We start from the raw sequence: 17,388 nt of genomic DNA on the forward strand, positions 1-17,388 counted from the left end.
GGAATGGCGGGCCGGGCACGGGCCGGCCGGCTCATCCGCCGGCGGTGGGAGGCCCGGTGTCAGCTGTGGGTCACAGACCAGCACCGAACACTGCAGTTGTGAGGGGGACGGGTGCAGGCCATACAACACACACAGAACTGCAACAGAAAACTACTTACATGACACCAGTCAGAGTGGCCAAAACACATGTGCAATGTGCAGGAATCTCAGAAAAAGGTATATGTGTGATCTGATCCCACGTAGTTATCCTGATCTTGGATCCGATGGGATCCTGGATCCAGCCAAATGGCTCGCTACGGCAGCTGATTTACCAGAGGCGGCTCTCAGACCTGATCCCAAATGACGGCGGGTAAAACGGTGTGTCGTATACAGGTTATCGTCCGCCCGGCACCGGGGAAGGCGGTGAAATACGGCGAGTGGCGATCCAGCCAGTCAGTGTGTGGCCGCCGGTTAACGGTGAACTCCCACGCTGGGCCTGTATTATAGATATATACGACACCTGTTGATGGTGTGCACGGAACAGAAGGACCAGGCCTCGACGGCCGACGGTGTGCTCTGGAGCCGGGACCGCAGCTCGGCAGGTCACAGCAGCGGCGGCACAGCGGCGCAGAAACACCCTCTGGTGGAGCCAAACTGTACTCAGGTCATCAGGACATTAGCACAAATGATGAGGTAAACTCCGAAGGTAGCTGTTTTCCAGGACAAAGACTGGACAGTGGACATGTGTAAAATGTATTAGTCAAAGCGCAGCCGATAACCAGTAGCATGGCCAAGTGATAACTAAAATCTAAAAAGCCGTTCCGGAGTCGGAGTCAAGGCAGCTTGATCGACACGGACTCCGACTCCGACTCCCAATCGGTCGGTAGCCCAATTACCCCCCTGTACGAAGCAGAGGACACAAAACATGGCGGCGCACACCCGGGCCGTGACGGCGTGCTTCCGTGAACCGAGTCGGACAGACGCGAGGACACTCGTTATGACCGGTGCCGTCAGAGCTCTACACAATTCAGTAGCATCCAGCTGACTATATCCGACCGTTGGATAGCCGGCTATATCATACCCAGGGTTACATCATCCACATTACCTGACCGGTAATTACCCACTACATCGCATCACTTCATCCAATTACCCACAATACTCGCCCGGTAGCTAATTGCCCCAGGCTACAGATGGTACAGCTGAAGCGTCTCCTCTCGTGTATATAGTAGACATCTGACTGGCCAATCTGACGGACCAATGGTCAGCTGACTGACCAATCAGCTGACAGACCAATCAGCTGACTGACCAATCAGCTGACTGACCAATGGTCAGCTGACGGACCGGTCCCCGCCCCGGGCCGGGTGACGGCCGCCGGCCGGGACCGGAGCGGGCGGGCGCGGCGCGGCCGGCCGCCGTCTGAACTGGCACCGCGTGTATACTGCCAGCTCGGACGGCAGCTAGCCAGTAGTCGAGTAGAGCTGTCCGTGTGGGACGTGTCACAACACGCTCAGCACGGCGCTCAGCACCGCCGAGCCGAGGTACAGCCAGACCCGGGGGAGCGGTCACGTGACCGAGCCGTCCTACTCCACCGGGGGACGGTCACGTGACCGAGGCCGGCCGTGCCGCCGGGACCAGGCGCGGTGAACCGAGTCGGACGGTCAGAGACGTGTGTTCTACATGCAGAATAGCGTAATGTCACGATTGGTAGTCTCTCCAGCACATCACTTTTCACTGTCCAATTACCCACAATACCCGCCTGGTAATTACCCACTACATCACTTTTCACTGTCCCATTACCCACAATACCCGCCCGGTAATTACCAACAAGATCATATCCGTCCAATCAATTACCCACAATACCCGCCGGGTAGTTACCCACTACATCACACTCGTGTGCTTCTACTACATCTACACTACTTCTACTACAACTAAATCACTACACTAGAGCGGACACGGGGGCCGTGTGCCGGCTGACCGGCGCCGCTCTCAGTGCCGGCTGGTGCAGCACACACGGCAGCAGTCAGCTGGCGGCCCCGGCCGACTGGCTCGGCCTCTCTGCAGTCAGCTCATCACTGCACGGTCGGTAGTGCAGCGCATCAATACTTCCACTGACACACTCTGACCCCATCGCCTTGCTGGCTCTTCAGCTGATCGTACAGCTCCTCTGTGGACAGAGCAGAGACACGTCTGAGGTGGACACCTCACACACAGACAGACACACAGACAGCGGTACAGCCATGTCCACACACCGCCGGACAGTGACGTCACACACAGGACAGACGGCTGACGTGACGTCACCGTCGGCCGTGGTGGCCTTGACGCGTCACGTCACCGTCCGTGACGTGGCCTGCGGCGGTGGTCGAGTGTGTGTGTCTGAGAGGCCGGTGGCGCCGTGCAGCGTCTGTTGTGAGGGACTGACTGGTCAGAGGCGCGGCGCGCGGCGCCCTCTCACCTACCGGGGACACTGAGACAGATGGTACGGGGCCGGCCATCACTGTACCGGCCCAGGTCCGCCTCCTTCAGGGCGGTCAGCACGGCCCGGCCGGTGTCTGCCGTGCAGTGAAGGCCCAGCTCACGCAGCTGCCGACACGACTTCACCAGTCTGTAACAGAGCAGAGCAGCAGAGCCGTCACACACAAACACAGCGGCACCAGCCGGCCGGACGTGCGAGTCAGTGTCAGTGTGTCAGTGTTAATGTGCCACATCAGTGTCAGTGTGTCAGTGTGTCAGTGTCAGTATGTCACTGTCAGTATGTCACTGTCAGTGTGTCAGTGTCAGTGTCTCAGTGTCAGTGTGTCAGTGTCAGTGTGTCAGTGTCAGTGTGTCAGTGTGTCAGTGTCAGTGTGTCAGTATTAGTGTGCCAGTTTAGTGTGTCAGTGTCAGTGTGTCAGTGTCAGTGTGTCAGTGTCAGTGTGTCAGTGTCAGTGTGTCAGTGTGTCAGTGTCAGTGTGTCACTGTGTCAATGTATCAGAGTCAGTGTGTCAGTGTCAGTGTGTCACTATCATTGTGCCAGTGTCACTGTGTCAGTGTCCGTGTGTCAGTGTGTCAGTGTGTCAGTGTATGAAGTGTCAGTGTGTCAAAGTGTCAGTGTCTGACAGGACACCCCTCGCCAGTGTCTGCTGACTGACCTGGTGACCGCTGCTGCTGTGAAGGCCGTCTCTGCCGGCCGCTGGAGGTCCCCCAGTCTAAGCTCCCACAGCCAGGGGCAGCCGCTGAGACTGTCCAGCACGGCGTCAGGGACGCCGCCGGACAGGGTGAGAACCCACAGCTCACGGCACCTGGTGAGGGGCTCCAGGCTCACGGTGTCAGGGACGCCGCCGGACAGGGTGAGACGCCGCAGCTCAGGGCACCTGGTGAGGGGCTCCAGGCTGCCGGTCGTGAGATCAGGAGAGTCTGGAAAACACACAGACACACATACAGACATGATCAGCCGACTGGAATACATGTCGATATATGGAAAAACGAAATAGCTATGAATTCGCATGTTTTTATGGACACCGTAAGCCATGGTATAACAGTGGTACTGTATGATATGCCATATAAACATGAATGATTAATGAATGTGATAACATGAATGAATGAACATGATAACATGAATGTTCATGCTATCTATGGATATGCGATCAGTTCAGCCAATGCATTGAAGTGCATTGAACATTGCATTGCAATAGCAATATGTATGTTCAACTAACTATGAGCGAATATGCCACTGATTGAACAGTCCTCCTCCATTTTTGAGCTCAGTCTGCTTCATTATTTCACAAAGCACATTGGCTATGTATCACACCTGTCTCCATGAGGTCCGACAACGGCACACCGTTACTCGGTGTCCGCCATTCGCTGATCTCGTACATATATCAGCGGTCTGTCCGTGCTGCCGCTGCTCACCGTATATCTCCAGTCGTTTGACCGTCCGTCCCAGGTCAGCCAGGTGACTGATGGTGTCGGCAGCCACCCCCTGGAGCGATACTGACAGACCATCATTCCCGTACCGTCCCGGCCAGCTCGGCTCCATCACCTCCGGCCCTGTCGGACAGAGCTGTGTCAGCTGACTGCAGTCGGACAGAGCTGCCGCCAGCTCCCTGCTGCACCACTGACACCAGAGTGTCAGACACTGACACAGTCAGCATTGAAACAGACGAGCGGCCGCACAACAATTTTTTAGCAGCAGCAGTCATATGTAGAATGTGAATATGAACATAATACGTATATGCGAAAAGTATATGCGTAATACAGTAGCCTATGAAACAACTTCTACTACTCTCATTGGTTGCACTATGTCTATAATCATTCCTCATTGGAATACGTGCTCACTAATTGTAGCAATGCCTGCATTCCCGTGCTGGCCGCCTTCGATCGTGGCGCCACCTATACTCTGTATAACCGCCGCGCCAGGGCCGCGGCCAGTCAGTCCCGTCAGTCTGCTCAGACTCGTCGTCAGCGAGCTCTCTGTGTAGTCAGTCAGTGTCAGTTGTCGATCAGGCGTGCGTTCGACATCCGGAAAATGAGGGATAATTATCCGGGATCACCGGTAATAATTTGGTATTGCAAGGACTATCGATGCAATAAGTCATATTTTTATATTGCTTTTGCTTCAGTAATGGCTCTTTTACTCATTGGCATGTGCGTTGTGCACGGTGTCAGCCTAAAACACCGAATGATCCCGTTGATCCCGGAAAATTATCCCTGATTTTCCGGATGCCGAATTCGCACTAATACTCAATACGTTTGTTCGGAAATTTGCTGCTTGTAACAATGCAACTATCGCTAGTACCTCAACTTTTAAATCACCCCGTGACGTTACACTAATATTCCACGCATATGCCACAAGCATGGACACTATCGAAGGGGATGCATTGAACCCCTTCCCCCTCTCACCACAATACGAGACGAGTAATATACACGATTAACGATGAAACTTGCTAGTTGAGGCTGATCAGTTCGTCCATTTGCCGTCTCCCCTGTTCATTTGCATATACCGGCATTACATGTGTGATCTGAGGTATATCACCTATGACATTGAGGAGTCTGAGGCCCTCCGGCAGCTGCCCCCTCAGTCGCGGGAGGTCGGCGGCGGTGACTGATAGCTCCTGCAGCCCACGGCACCTGGTGAGGGGCTCCAGGCTGCCGGTCGTGTGATCAGTACAATCTGGAAAACACGCAGACACACATACAGACAGGATCAGTTGGCTGTAATACATGTCGATATATGACAAAACGAAACAACACCTAATAATTCACATGGTTTCATGGACACAGTAGACAATGGTAAAACAGTGCTATTATATGATATGCAATGTTAAGCAAATGCATTGAACTTCATTGAACAGTGCAACACAATTGTTATGAGTATGATCAACTAACTCTGAACGAATATGTCACTGAGTGAACAGTCCTCCTCTATTTTGTTTGGAGCTCATTTAGCTTCATTTTATCGCAAAGCACATTGGCTATGTATCACACCTGTCTCCACGAGGTGCGACACCGGCACACCGTTACTCGGTGTCCGCCATTCGCTGAGCTGGTATATCAGCGGCCTGTCCGTGCTGCCGCTGCTCACCGTATATCTCCAGTCCTGTGACCGTCCGTCCCAGGTCAGCCAGGTGACTGATGGTGTCGGCAGCCACCCCCTGAAGCGACACTGACAGACCGCCCCACGGGGACCGTCTCGGCCACCTCGGCTCGGTCACCTCCGGCCCTGTCGGACACAGCTGTGTCAGCTGACTGCAGTCGGACAGAGCTGCCGCCAGCTCTCCGCTGCACCACTGACACCAGAGTGTCAGACACTGACACAGCCAGCACTGACACAGCCGAGCGGCCGCACAGCAATTTTTGGCACCAGCACTCAGCAGTCATAAGTACCTAGGTATGTGGAATGTGAAAACATAATAAGTACAGCCCACCGCTAAAGTAATGTAGGGTTTTACCAATCTCAACGGTTGGCTTTGACTGGCGATTGTTTAATGCGGAGTGATCGAAAAGAAGATGTCAATAGCTGAAGTTGCAGCTGCAAGGGTGACGATACATATAAGCTACATTCAAAGTTTCATTGTAGTCAGGTTAATCAATCCTAAGCTTCAGAAGCAGAACATACCCATGACTGAAACAGCACATTACTTCTGCTGTGGACTGTACCTATTATATGCGATAAGTATATGCGTAATAATAAGTAATACAATAGCGTAAGTAACACAATAGTCTATGAAACTACTTATACTACTCTCATTGGTTGCACTATGTCTATAATCATTCCTCATTGGAATAACTGCTTACTAGTTACTAATTGCACTTTGCAGCAATGCCTGCATTCCCGTGCTGGCCGCCCTCGATCGTGGCGCCACCTATACTCTGTATAACCGCCGCGCCAGGGCCGCGGCCAGTCAGTCTCGTCAGTCTGCTCAGACTCGTCGTCAGCGAGCTCTCTCTATATAGTCAGTCAGTGTCAGTTCACTGGCGGATCCAGGGGGGGGGGGGGCCACGGGGGCCATGGCCCCCCCCCCCCAAAGGCCTAAAGTGGCCTGTTTGGCCCCCCCCAAAACGCCAGAAAAATTGCTAAGAAAATATACCTTGATGGAGGTTTTTAGCCACTTGGTGAAGTAAAGCTTTCCACAGCATAATATGGAAGCAATATAGTAGCAGTGAGGGTCAGTCAAAAGTTGCGCGAGCGGAGTCGACCTTAAAAAAAAGACTGTTGTTGGCACGTGTTTATGGCGCGGCAGCTGGTAGTTGGCGGTGTTTCGCGTGGTGTGGCATCACTGGCGGATCTGGGGGGGAGAAGGGGGGGGGGGGCACGGGAGCCTGAGGTGCCCCTGACAGGCCCGTGGTGCCCTTGCTAGGCCTGTGGTGCCCCTGGACGCTGGCAGGCCTGTGGTACAGTCCACAGCAGAAGTAATGTGGGGTTTCAGTCATGGGTATGTTCTGCTTCTGAAGCTTAGGAACGATTAGCCAGACTACAATGAAACTTTGAATGTAGCTTATATGTATCGTCACCCTTGCAGCTGCAATTTTAGCTATTGACATCTTCTTTTCAATCACTTCGCATTAAACAATCGCCAGTCAAAGCCAACCGTTGAGTTTGGTAAAACCCTACATTACTTTAGCGGTGGGCTGTACCTCTGGCGGGCCTAGGGTGCCCCTGCTAGGCTGCTGATGCCCCTGGGACCTGACAGGACTGTGGTGCCCCTGACAAGCCTAAAGTGCCCCCAACAGGCCCGTGATGCCCCCGACAGGCCCAAGGTGCCCCTGCGTGATGCCGTGATGCCTGCGAGGCCGGTGGTGCCCCCTGCGAGGTCGGTGGGGCCCCTGACAGGCCCATGGTGCCCCTGCTAGACCGGTGGTGCCCCTGGCAGGCCTGTGGTGCCCCTGCTAGGCCGCTGGTGCCCCTAGGCCCTGACAGGACTGTGGTGCCCCTGACAGGCCCAAGGTGCCCCTGCAAGGCCGGTGGTGCCCCTGTAAGGCCTGTGGTACCCCTGCTAGGCCTCTGGTGTCCCTGGCAGGCCCATGGTGCCCCTGCGAGGCCGGCGGCGCCCCTGGCAGGTCTCTGGTGCCCCTGACAGACCTGGGGTGCCCCTGACAAGCCTGTGGGGCCCCTCACAGGCCCGTGGTGCCCTTGCTAGGTCTGTGGTGCCCCTGGCGGGCTGGTGGTGCCCCTACTAGGCCGGTGGTGCCCCTGACAGGCCTGTGGTGCCCCCGGGCACCAAGGGGGTCATGACCCATGTGGCCCCCCTTGGATCTGCCACTGATGCATAATATATTGATTTGTAAAGGCGTTATGGCTTATGCAATATGCAATTGCAGGCACTTGGTATCCCTCACTTATCCCTCATTGGGGCTCTGGCGGGCTCCTGAGGGCCCACGTCTATCTCCGGGAGCCCATATAGACAGGCTCCTTTGGGTCCTTTCAGTACACTATAGCATAAGAGGTCTCCATGCGAGTCCTATACATACATCTGAGGGCGTACCCTGATGTCTGAGGTACCCAACTGCAGCTCCAATGGTCTCTTCTTACACTGGCGGATCCAGGGAGGGGGCATTTAGGGCCATGCCCCCTTCCCAGAGGCCTAAAGTGGCCCGTTTTCCCCCTCCCCCAAACGATAATGAAACATAGTTCAATCAGGGCGTGGCCCAGGAGCCGAGTTAGACAGGGCTGTTTTACCACCTCCGGCCCGCAAAGGGACCCAAGCACTGACTCGAAGCGGGTTAAAGAGACCCTCCCACCTTCAAAAAAGTTAATGAATTGGCATGAAAGTGATGTCGCTAGGTTCAGAAAGGGCGAAAACGAATATCTACCAAATTTTATCGAAAAATATTCACCGGTTTTCAAGAGATTAGACTTTTATTTTTGTTTACTTTTTGGGATATCCGCTGCTGTTCCTAGCGACTTTATTTGAAAGTGCGGCATTTGTTGCGCGCAAAGCAGCCTATACCACCGCATGCTACCAAACGTTTTAGTAAAATATTAAAAAATCATTAGATCTCCGCTGACGTCACACATTCAGAGGGGTATCCAAAAGCATTAGCCCCTCTGAATCAAAATGCTGCAATTTTGAAATTCAATATTTCCGATTTAAGGCATTTCTCGATGTTGTGAGTGCGTGCCGAAACCGGTAATTGTGAGCCAGGGACCCCATTTTGGCTATCTCAGCTCAAATCTAATGTTAAGGTGGGAGGGTCCCTTTAACTGGTCGATAAAACAATGGTAAGTGTTTACAAAGTAATATAAAGGCATGGGTCGGGTGGGCTACCATTTATATATTTTTCTTTTTAGTTAAAAAAAAATTCATAGTGTCAGGGCTGTGACGAAAAATAAGTGGCCTAAATCCGATGAGAAAACAGGATTTGGGGGTACCCTAGGTTTGACTCCTGCATGAGTTGGCCCCCCCCCCCAAAACGCAAGCCTGGATCCACCAGTGTGTCAGTTGTCGATTAGCCCTCGCCCTGGCAGGGCATTTTTCATAACACGGCCTGGCAGGGGGGGGGTCGATGCGACCCCCCCCCCCTCGCGATTGGCTCCTATGGCACCTAGAAACACCAAATTTGGTAGGTAGGTGGGCCCCCCGGAGTTCTCGCCCCTGTGCAAATTTGGTTGCTCTAGGTCAATATTTAGGGGGGTTTTGGGGGGTATAAATGTAAAAATTTCGCTAAAAACAGGTCAAAAGTTTTTCGCTTATAACTTTTTATCTAATTAAGATAGAGCAAAAAGAAAAGCACCAGTGAACTCAGCACGTCAAGGCGCGTCGAATGATATACTTTTTAGCTTGCTTAAGTGTACTTAAAGTTTTTCTTAAATTTTAAGTAAACTTAAATTAATAAATTAAGTTCAAGTTAACCAAATTGCATCATATCGCATATCATTTGATTCGTCTGATCGCAAGGAACACAATGATACCATTTTTGAAGCTGTAGCGTCATTATGTGCCAAGTTATTGGCAAAAACGTCATTTGACCTCAGTTGACCTCATTTGACCTGACCCATGGATAAGTACACCAAACAAAGAAGCACCAAGTGACCTGCTGTTAAGTACCGTGGTTTTAAAGCACAAAAGTGATAAAACGAAGCGGATATTTCCAGTATTTTCCGAATTTAGTATTTTCCCATAGGCTTAACATTACGACGTAATGACCTCTAACTGACCTCAGGTCAGTGACCTCAAAAAAACCGGACTATATGTTATACAACTTGGTGAACTTAGCACATCCTGAAAGTTTGAAGGAAATCAGTCGAAAACTGTGAGTTGGACAGGTGCAAAAAGAAAATTGAAATTTGACCATGACCTTGTACCGGTTTTTCTGACCTAGTGACCTGACCCAAGGTCACCCGGACCTGAAATTTTCAGGTCATATGTAAAAAGGTTGCCCCATAGGCTGTGCCAAATTTGGCGGCGCTGCGCGCCGCCGTTTTTACGCTATCTTCGAAAAACCTTAGGGGGGGGGGTCGCATCGACCCCCCCCCCTGCCAGGGCGAGGGTTAATACTCAATACGTTTGGTCGGAAATTTGCTGCTTGTGACAATGCAACTATCGCTAGTACCTCAACTTTTAAATCACCCCGTGACGTTACACTAATATTCCACGCATATGCCACAAGGTTGAACACTATCGAAGGCATGCATTGAACCCCTTCCCCCTCTCACCACAATGCGAGTAATATACACGATTAACGATGAAACTTGCTAGTTGATGCTAATTGGTTCGTCCATATGCCGTCTTCGCTGACCATTTGCATGTACCAGCATTACATGTGTGACCTGCGTTATATCTCACCTCTGACATTGAGGCACCAGAGACCCTCCGGCAGCTGTCCCCTCAGTAGCGGGAGGTCGGCGGCGGTGACTGATAGGTGTCGCAGCCCACGGCACCTGGTGAGGGGCTCCAGGCTCACGGCGTCAGGGACGCCGCCGGACAGGGTGAGACTGTACAGCACAGGGCACCTGGTGAGGGGCTCCAGGCTGCCGGCCGTGAGATCAGGACAGTCTGGAAAACACACAGACACGTATACAGACAGGATCAGCGGACTGCAATACATGGCGATATATGAAAAAAAAAAACGAAACAGCTATGAATTCGCATGCGGTTTTATGGACACCGTAAGCCATGGTATAACAGTGGTACTATATGATATGCCATATAAACATGAATGAATGTGATAACATGAATAAATGAACATGATAGCATGAATGTTCATGTTATCTATGGATATGCAATCAGTTCAGCCAATGCATTGAAGTGCATTGCACATTGTATTAGAATCGAAATATGTAGTTCAACTAACTATGAACGAATATGTCACTGATTGTACAGTCTTCCTCCATTTTTGAGCTCAGTTGGCTTCGATTATTTCACAAGGCACATTGGCTATGTATCGCACCTGTCTCAATGAGATCCGACAACGGCACACCGTTACTCGGTGTCTGCCATTCGCTGAGCTCGTATATCAACGGCCTGTCCGTGCTGCCGCTGCTCACCGTATATCTCCAGTCGGTTGACCGTCCGTCCCAGGTTAGCCAGGTGACTGATGGTGTCGGCAGCCACCCCCTGGAGCGACACTGACAGACCGCCCCACGGGGACTCTCCCGGCCACCTCGGCTCCATCACCTCCGGCCCTGTCGGACACAGCTGTGTCAGCTGACTGCAGTCGGACAGAGCTGCCGCCAGCTCCCCGCTGCACCACTGACACCAGAGTGTCAGACACTGACACAGCCAGCACTGACACAGCCGAGCGCCCGCACAGCAATTTGTTAGCAGCAGCAGTCATATGTAGAATGTGAATATGAACATAATATGTATATGCGATAAGTATATGCATAATACAGTAGTCTATGAAACTACTTATACTGCTCTTATTGGTTGCACTATGTCTATAATCATCCCTCACTGGAAATAACTGCGCAAGTGCTCACTAATTGTAACAATGCCCATGCATTCCCTGCTGGCCGCCTTCGATCGTGGCGCTACCTATACTCTGTATAACCGCCGCGCCAGGGCCGCGGCCAGTCAGTCTCGTCAGTCTGCTCAGACTTGTCGTCAGCGAGCTCTCTATATAGTCAGTCAGCAGGGGCGGATCCAGGAAAACTCCAAGGGGAGGGTCATGAATCGAAGTGGTGCCCCTACCTATACCCAAAATTAAAAACTCAACGGATTTCGTCCACTTAATTTTGGTGGTGCCCCCATTTTCAGTTTTTTATTTTTTTTTATTTTTAGTCAGTAGGTATCTTAACTATTACCCACAACCACATTTACCAATTGTAAGCAAGTATATATGAATGTTTTATGTGTATATATGTTGTGGACGCTGAGTAGTGAGTACTTACCAGGAACGTTATCAGGTAAGCGAATCGTTGTCAGCCCGACGAACTTGACCCTGGCGTCTAAAGGGTCTGTCCTTGACACTTCAGGCTTGTCAGGGGCACCAAAGTCCTTCCAGGGACACCACAAACCTGTCAGGGGCACCTACGGCCTTGTAGGGGCGCCACAGGCCCGCCAGGAAGCAGGGGCACCACAGGCCTGCCAGGAAGCAGGGGCACCACAGGTCTAGCAAGTATACACGACAGGCCTGTCAGGGGCACAACGGGCCTGTTGGGCCCATGAGCACCCCTAGGGGCAGGGGCACCACAGTCCTTCCAGGGGCACCGCAGGCCTGTGAGGGGCACCAGCGGCCTAGCAGGGGCACCAGTCAACACAGGCCTGCCAGGGGGGCACCACAGACCTGCCAGGGGCACCAGAGGCCTGTCAGGAGCACCACCGACCTCGCAGGGGTAACTTGGGCCTGTCAGGGGCACCACGGGCCTGTCGAGAGGCACTTCAGGCTTTTCAGGGGCACCATAGTCCTCTCCGGGCGCAGGGGTAGCAGGGGCACCAGAGGTCTGCCAGGGGCACTACAGGCCTAGCAAGGGCACCACTGTTCTATCAGGGGCACCACGAGCCTGTCATAGCCAGGCATCTCAGGCTTGTCAAGACCCAGGGGCACCACAGGTCTGTGAGGGGCACCAGCGACCTAGCAGGGGCACCAGTCAACACAGGTCTGCCAGGGGCGCCACAGACCTGCCAGGGGCACCACAGACCTGCCAGGGGCACCAGAGGCCTGCCAGGGGCACCACAGGCCTAACAAGGGCACCACAGGCCTGTCAGGGGCACCTCAGGCTTGTCAGGGCCCAGGGACACCACAGTCCTTCCAAGGGCACCGCAAGCCTGTCAGGGGCACCAGAGGCCTGCCAGGGGCACCACAGTCCTTCCAGGGGCATTACAAGCCTGTCAGGGGCACCAGAGGCCTAGCAAGGGCACCACAGGCCTGCCATGGACACCACAGGCCTGCCAGGGGCACCACCGGCCTTGCAGGGGCGCCTCAGGCCTGTCAGGGGCACCACGTGCCTGCCGGGGACACTTCAGGCTTGTCAGGGGCGTTACAGTCCTGTCAGGGCCCAGGGGCACCAGGCCCGTGGTGTCCCTGCTAGGCCTGTGGTGCCCCTGGCGGTCCTGTGGTGCCCCTGTCAGGACTGTGATACCCCTGATAGGCCGGTGGTGCCCCTGGCAGGTCTTTGGGCCCCCGGGCCTCAAGGGGGGGGGCCATGACCCATGTGACCCCCCCCCCCTTGGATCCGCCCCTGTCAGTCAGTGTCAGTTGTCGATCCCGACTAATTACTTTTGTTCGGAAATTTGCTGCTTGTGACAATGCAACTATCGCTAGTACACCTCAACTTTTAAATCACCCCGTGACGTTACACTAATATTCCACGCATATGCCACAAGCATGAACACTATCGAAGGCATGCATTGAACCCCTTCCCCCTCTCACCACAATACGAGTAATATACACGATTAACGATGAAACTTGCTAGTTGAGGCTGATCAGTTCGTCCATTTGCCATCTCCCCTGTTCATTTGCATATACCGGTATTAAATGTGTGATCTGAGGTATATCACCTCTGACATTGAGGAGTCTGAGGCCCTCCGGCAGCTGCCCCCTCAGTCGCGGGAGGTCGGCGGCGGTGACTGATAGGCATCGCAGCTCAGGGCACCTGGTGAGGGGCTCCAGGCTGCCGGCCGTGTGATCAGTACAATCTGGAAAACACACAGACACACATACAGACAGGAACAGTTAGCTGTAATACATGTCGATATATGATAAAACGAAAAAACACCTAATTTTTTTTATAAATTTAGCTCGAATGTTTGAATGGACGGATTGACGGAGCCGGAGCCCACGCTAAGCAGAGCTTGTTGCGTAGAACCCATCCCCTACCGTCCGATCGCGCAATTTCGGGTAACGGGAGAATTTAGATGCCAAAGTTTAGCGTGCCCTTCAAAGCCGGACACGGCCTGTCCCACTCAACTGACTTCAACTGGCTGCGGCTGCTCCCACCAACCACAGACCATCACCGTCAGGAGTTTCAAATATCGAGCGCCGGAGCGACTCGAACCCGGGCTCTCACTACCGGGAGTCCAGCGCTCTACCAACTGAGCTATGGGACTAATAATTCACATGGTTTTATGGACACAGTAGACAATGGTAAAACAGTGCTATTATATGATATATGCAATGTTAACACGCGCAGTGGAAGGGGGGGGGCGGATTTCGCCCACCCCTCCTGTTTTTCACCAATAACTCGCGCCGCAAACATAATATTAATGTGAAATTTTGGCTACCTGTCCAGAATTGAATTGCGGATCTTCTCGTGCAAGAAATAAGAAAATCGGTTCACAACTTTTCTAGTAATAGCGGTGTAAAGTCAAACATCCTGCCGCCGCGGCGGCCGGCGCTAGCCGTTACGCGCCGCCTGAATTGTAGACTGTGCCGGGGCGGGACGGTTCCGTCTTTACATCGCGCTCCTTACCGCTGATTATATTAGATTCGCGTCAAATTCGGTGAGAAGACTGAGAAATGTACAGGCAATCATATGGTCAAAGAATTTTGAAAATCGGCCGGTAACAATTTGAGTTATGAGTGTGTAAACACAAAATTGTGATTGCCGCGTTTCCCGCGTCGGCCGATCCCGCTTCAGCCGGCGACATCTTACCCTTAGCAGGCTTCCAACTGCCATATTTATTGTTGGATTATCTAGAAATTCATCATACATACTCACAAATGTTTGTTCTTTCGTATAGTGAAAGAAAAAAGAAAATCGGCCGGTAACTTTTTGAGTTATCGGCGTGTAAACGCAAAAAAGTCGCTAATATGGCAGATTTGACCACATTTGACCTCATTTGACCTTGAAGATATTGACCTAGGGTCATGAAATTCACACACAACAGAGTTCCCCATGGCCCCCACCTACCCTCCAAATTTCGTCTTTCTAGCTCCGGTGGGAGCTGAGATCTTAGGGGGGGCGACATCCGCCCCCCCCTTCCACTGGGCGTAGTACTCGCAACCCTTCCACTGCGCGTGTTAAGCAAATGCATTGAACTTCATTGAACAGTGTAACACAATTGTTATGAGTATGATCAACTAACTCTGAACGAATATGTCACTGAGTGAACAGTCCTCCATTTTGGAGCTCGATTGGCTTCATTATTTCGCAAAGCACATTGGCTATGTATCACACCTGTCTCCATGAGGTCCGACAACGGCACACCGTTACTCGGTGGCCGCCATTCGCTGAGCTCGTATATCAGCGGCCTGTCCGTGCTGCCGCTGCTCACCGTATATCTCCAGTACTGTGACCGTCCGTCCCAGGTCAGCCAGGTGACTGATGGTGTCGGCAGCCACCCCCTGGAGCGACACTGACAGACCATCATCCTCGTCCCATTCCGGCCACCTCGGCTCCGTCACCTCCGGCCCTGTCGGACAGAGCTGTGTCAGCGGACTGCAGTCGGACAGAGCTGCCGCCAGCTCCCCGCTGCACCACTGACACCAGAGTGTCAGACACTCACATAGTCAGCATTGAAACAGACGAGCGGCCGCACAACAATTTTTTAGCAGCAGCAGTCATATGTAGAATGTGAATATGAACATAATACGTATATGCGATAAGTATATGCGTAATACAGTAGTATATGAAACTACTTATGCTACTCTCATTGGTTGCACTATACCTATCTAATAGTTAATCATTCCCCATTGAAATACTTGCTCTCTAATCGTAACAACATTCCCGTGCTGGCCGCCTTCGATCGTGGCGACACCTATAGTCTATACTCTGTTTAACCGCCGCGCCAGGGCCGCGGCCAGTCAGTCTCGTCAGTCTGCTCAGACTCGTCGTCAGCGAGATATCTATATAGTCAGTCAGTGTCAGTTGTCGATCAGGCGTGCGTTCGACATCCGGAAAATGAGGGATAATTATCCGGGATGACCGGTAATAATTTGGTATTGCAAGGACTATCGATGCAATAAGTCATATTTTTATATTGCTTTTGCTTCAGTAATGGCTCTTTTACTCATTGGCATGTGCGTTGTGCACGGTGTCAGCCTAAAACACCGAATGATCCCGTTGATCCCGGAAAATTATCCCTGATTTTCCGGATGCCGAATTCGCACTAATACTCAATACGTTTGTTCGGAAATTTGCTGCTTGTGACAATGCAACTATCGCTAGTACCTCAACTTTTAAATCACCCGGTACGTTACACTAATATTCCACGCATATGCCACAAGCATGGACACTATCGAAGGGCGTGCATTGAACCCCTTCCCCCTCTCACCACAATACGAGACGAGTAATATACACGATTAACGATGAAACTTGCTAGTTGAGGCTGACCAGTTCGTCCATTTGCCGTCTCCCCTGTTCATTTGCATATACCGGCATTACATGTGTGATCTGAGCTATCTCACCTCTGACATTGAGGAGTCTGAGGCCCTCCGGCAGCTGCCCCCTCAGTCGCGGAAGGTCGGTGGCGGTGACTGATAGGCATCGCAGCTCAGGGCACCTGGTGAGGGGCTCCAGGCTGCCGGCCGTGTGATCAGTACAATCTGGAAAACACACAGACACACATACAGACAGGATCAGTTAGCTGTAATACATGTCGATATATGACAAAACGAAAAAAAAAACACCTAATACCTAATTCACATGGTTTTATGGACACAGTAGACAATGGTAAAACAGTGCTATTATATGATATATGCAATCAGTTCAGCAAATGCATTGAACTTCATTGAACAGTGCAACACGATTGTTATGAGTATGATCAACTAACTCTGAACGAATATGTCACTGAGTGAACAGTCCTCCATTTTGGAGCTCAATTGGCTTCATTATTTCACAAAGCACATTAGCTATGTATTGCACATGTCTCCATGAGGTCCGACAATGGCACACCGTTACTCGGTGGCCGCCATTCGCTGAGCCCGTATATCAGCGGCCTGTCCGTGCTGCCGCTGCTCACCGTATATCTCCCGTACTGTGACCGTCCGTCCCAGGTCAGCCAGGTGACTGATGGTGTCGGCAGCCACCCCCTGGAGCGACACTGACAGATCATCATCCTCGTGCCATTCCGGCCACCTCGGCTCCGTCACCTCCGGCCCTGTCGGACAGAGCTGTGTCAGCTGACTGCAGTCGGACAGAGCTGCCGCCAGCTCCCCGCTGCACCACTGACACCAGAGTGTCAGACACTGACACAGCCAGCACTGACACAGCCGAGCGGCTGCACAACGATATTTTTAGCAACAGCATACATACGTAAATATGAAAATATGAGCAACATAAGTATTACGATTTTTGCAAGGCACATTGGCTTGGGCACTGGGCAGCCAGTCATGGTATAGTAACGGATCAGGTTGGTAGACTACATAAATAGGTATATGGTTCGCAGTGGTTGCAATGAAACCATTTCAAATTACCATAATTGCTACAATAATATTTCATGCATGCACTTGATGCTCACATTATATGCAAATGCATGCATTGCATCACTGTAACAATACCATATAACTCAAACAAGGCTGTAAGATGTTGGCTGAATTTGATCGGTTCGT

The 17,388-nt window shown here is 52.1% G+C and overlaps 1 protein-coding gene and 1 long non-coding RNA gene across 2 annotated transcripts; both read right to left on the reverse strand.

The window, feature by feature from the left end:
* Positions 1-721: 721 nt before the first annotated feature.
* LOC122391179 lies at positions 722-10,341 on the reverse strand. The gene is made up of 7 exons (XM_043384859.1): positions 10,242-10,341; positions 5,540-5,677; positions 4,991-5,128; positions 3,868-4,005; positions 3,108-3,372; positions 2,436-2,581; positions 722-2,143 (listed from the first exon to the last, which is right to left on the reverse strand). Exons 4-7 carry the CDS (start codon positions 3,992-3,994, stop codon positions 2,076-2,078), a joined length of 606 nt encoding a protein of 201 aa, XP_043240794.1. The 5' UTR covers positions 3,995-4,005; positions 4,991-5,128; positions 5,540-5,677; positions 10,242-10,341; the 3' UTR covers positions 722-2,075.
* A 4,857-nt stretch (positions 10,342-15,198) lies between these two features.
* On the reverse strand, positions 15,199-16,849 carry LOC122391180. Its single transcript, XR_006258301.1, has 3 exons — positions 16,800-16,849; positions 16,246-16,383; positions 15,199-15,251 (listed from the first exon to the last, which is right to left on the reverse strand). It is a non-coding gene; the product is annotated as an uncharacterized LOC122391180 (long non-coding RNA).
* Between the last annotated feature and the right edge of the window lie 539 nt (positions 16,850-17,388).

The sequence above is a fragment of the Amphibalanus amphitrite genome, unplaced genomic scaffold (genome assembly GCF_019059575.1).
Source record: "Amphibalanus amphitrite isolate SeventyFive unplaced genomic scaffold, NRLGWU_Aamphi_draft 000425F_arrow, whole genome shotgun sequence".
Lineage (NCBI taxonomy): Eukaryota > Metazoa > Arthropoda > Thecostraca > Balanomorpha > Balanidae > Amphibalanus > Amphibalanus amphitrite.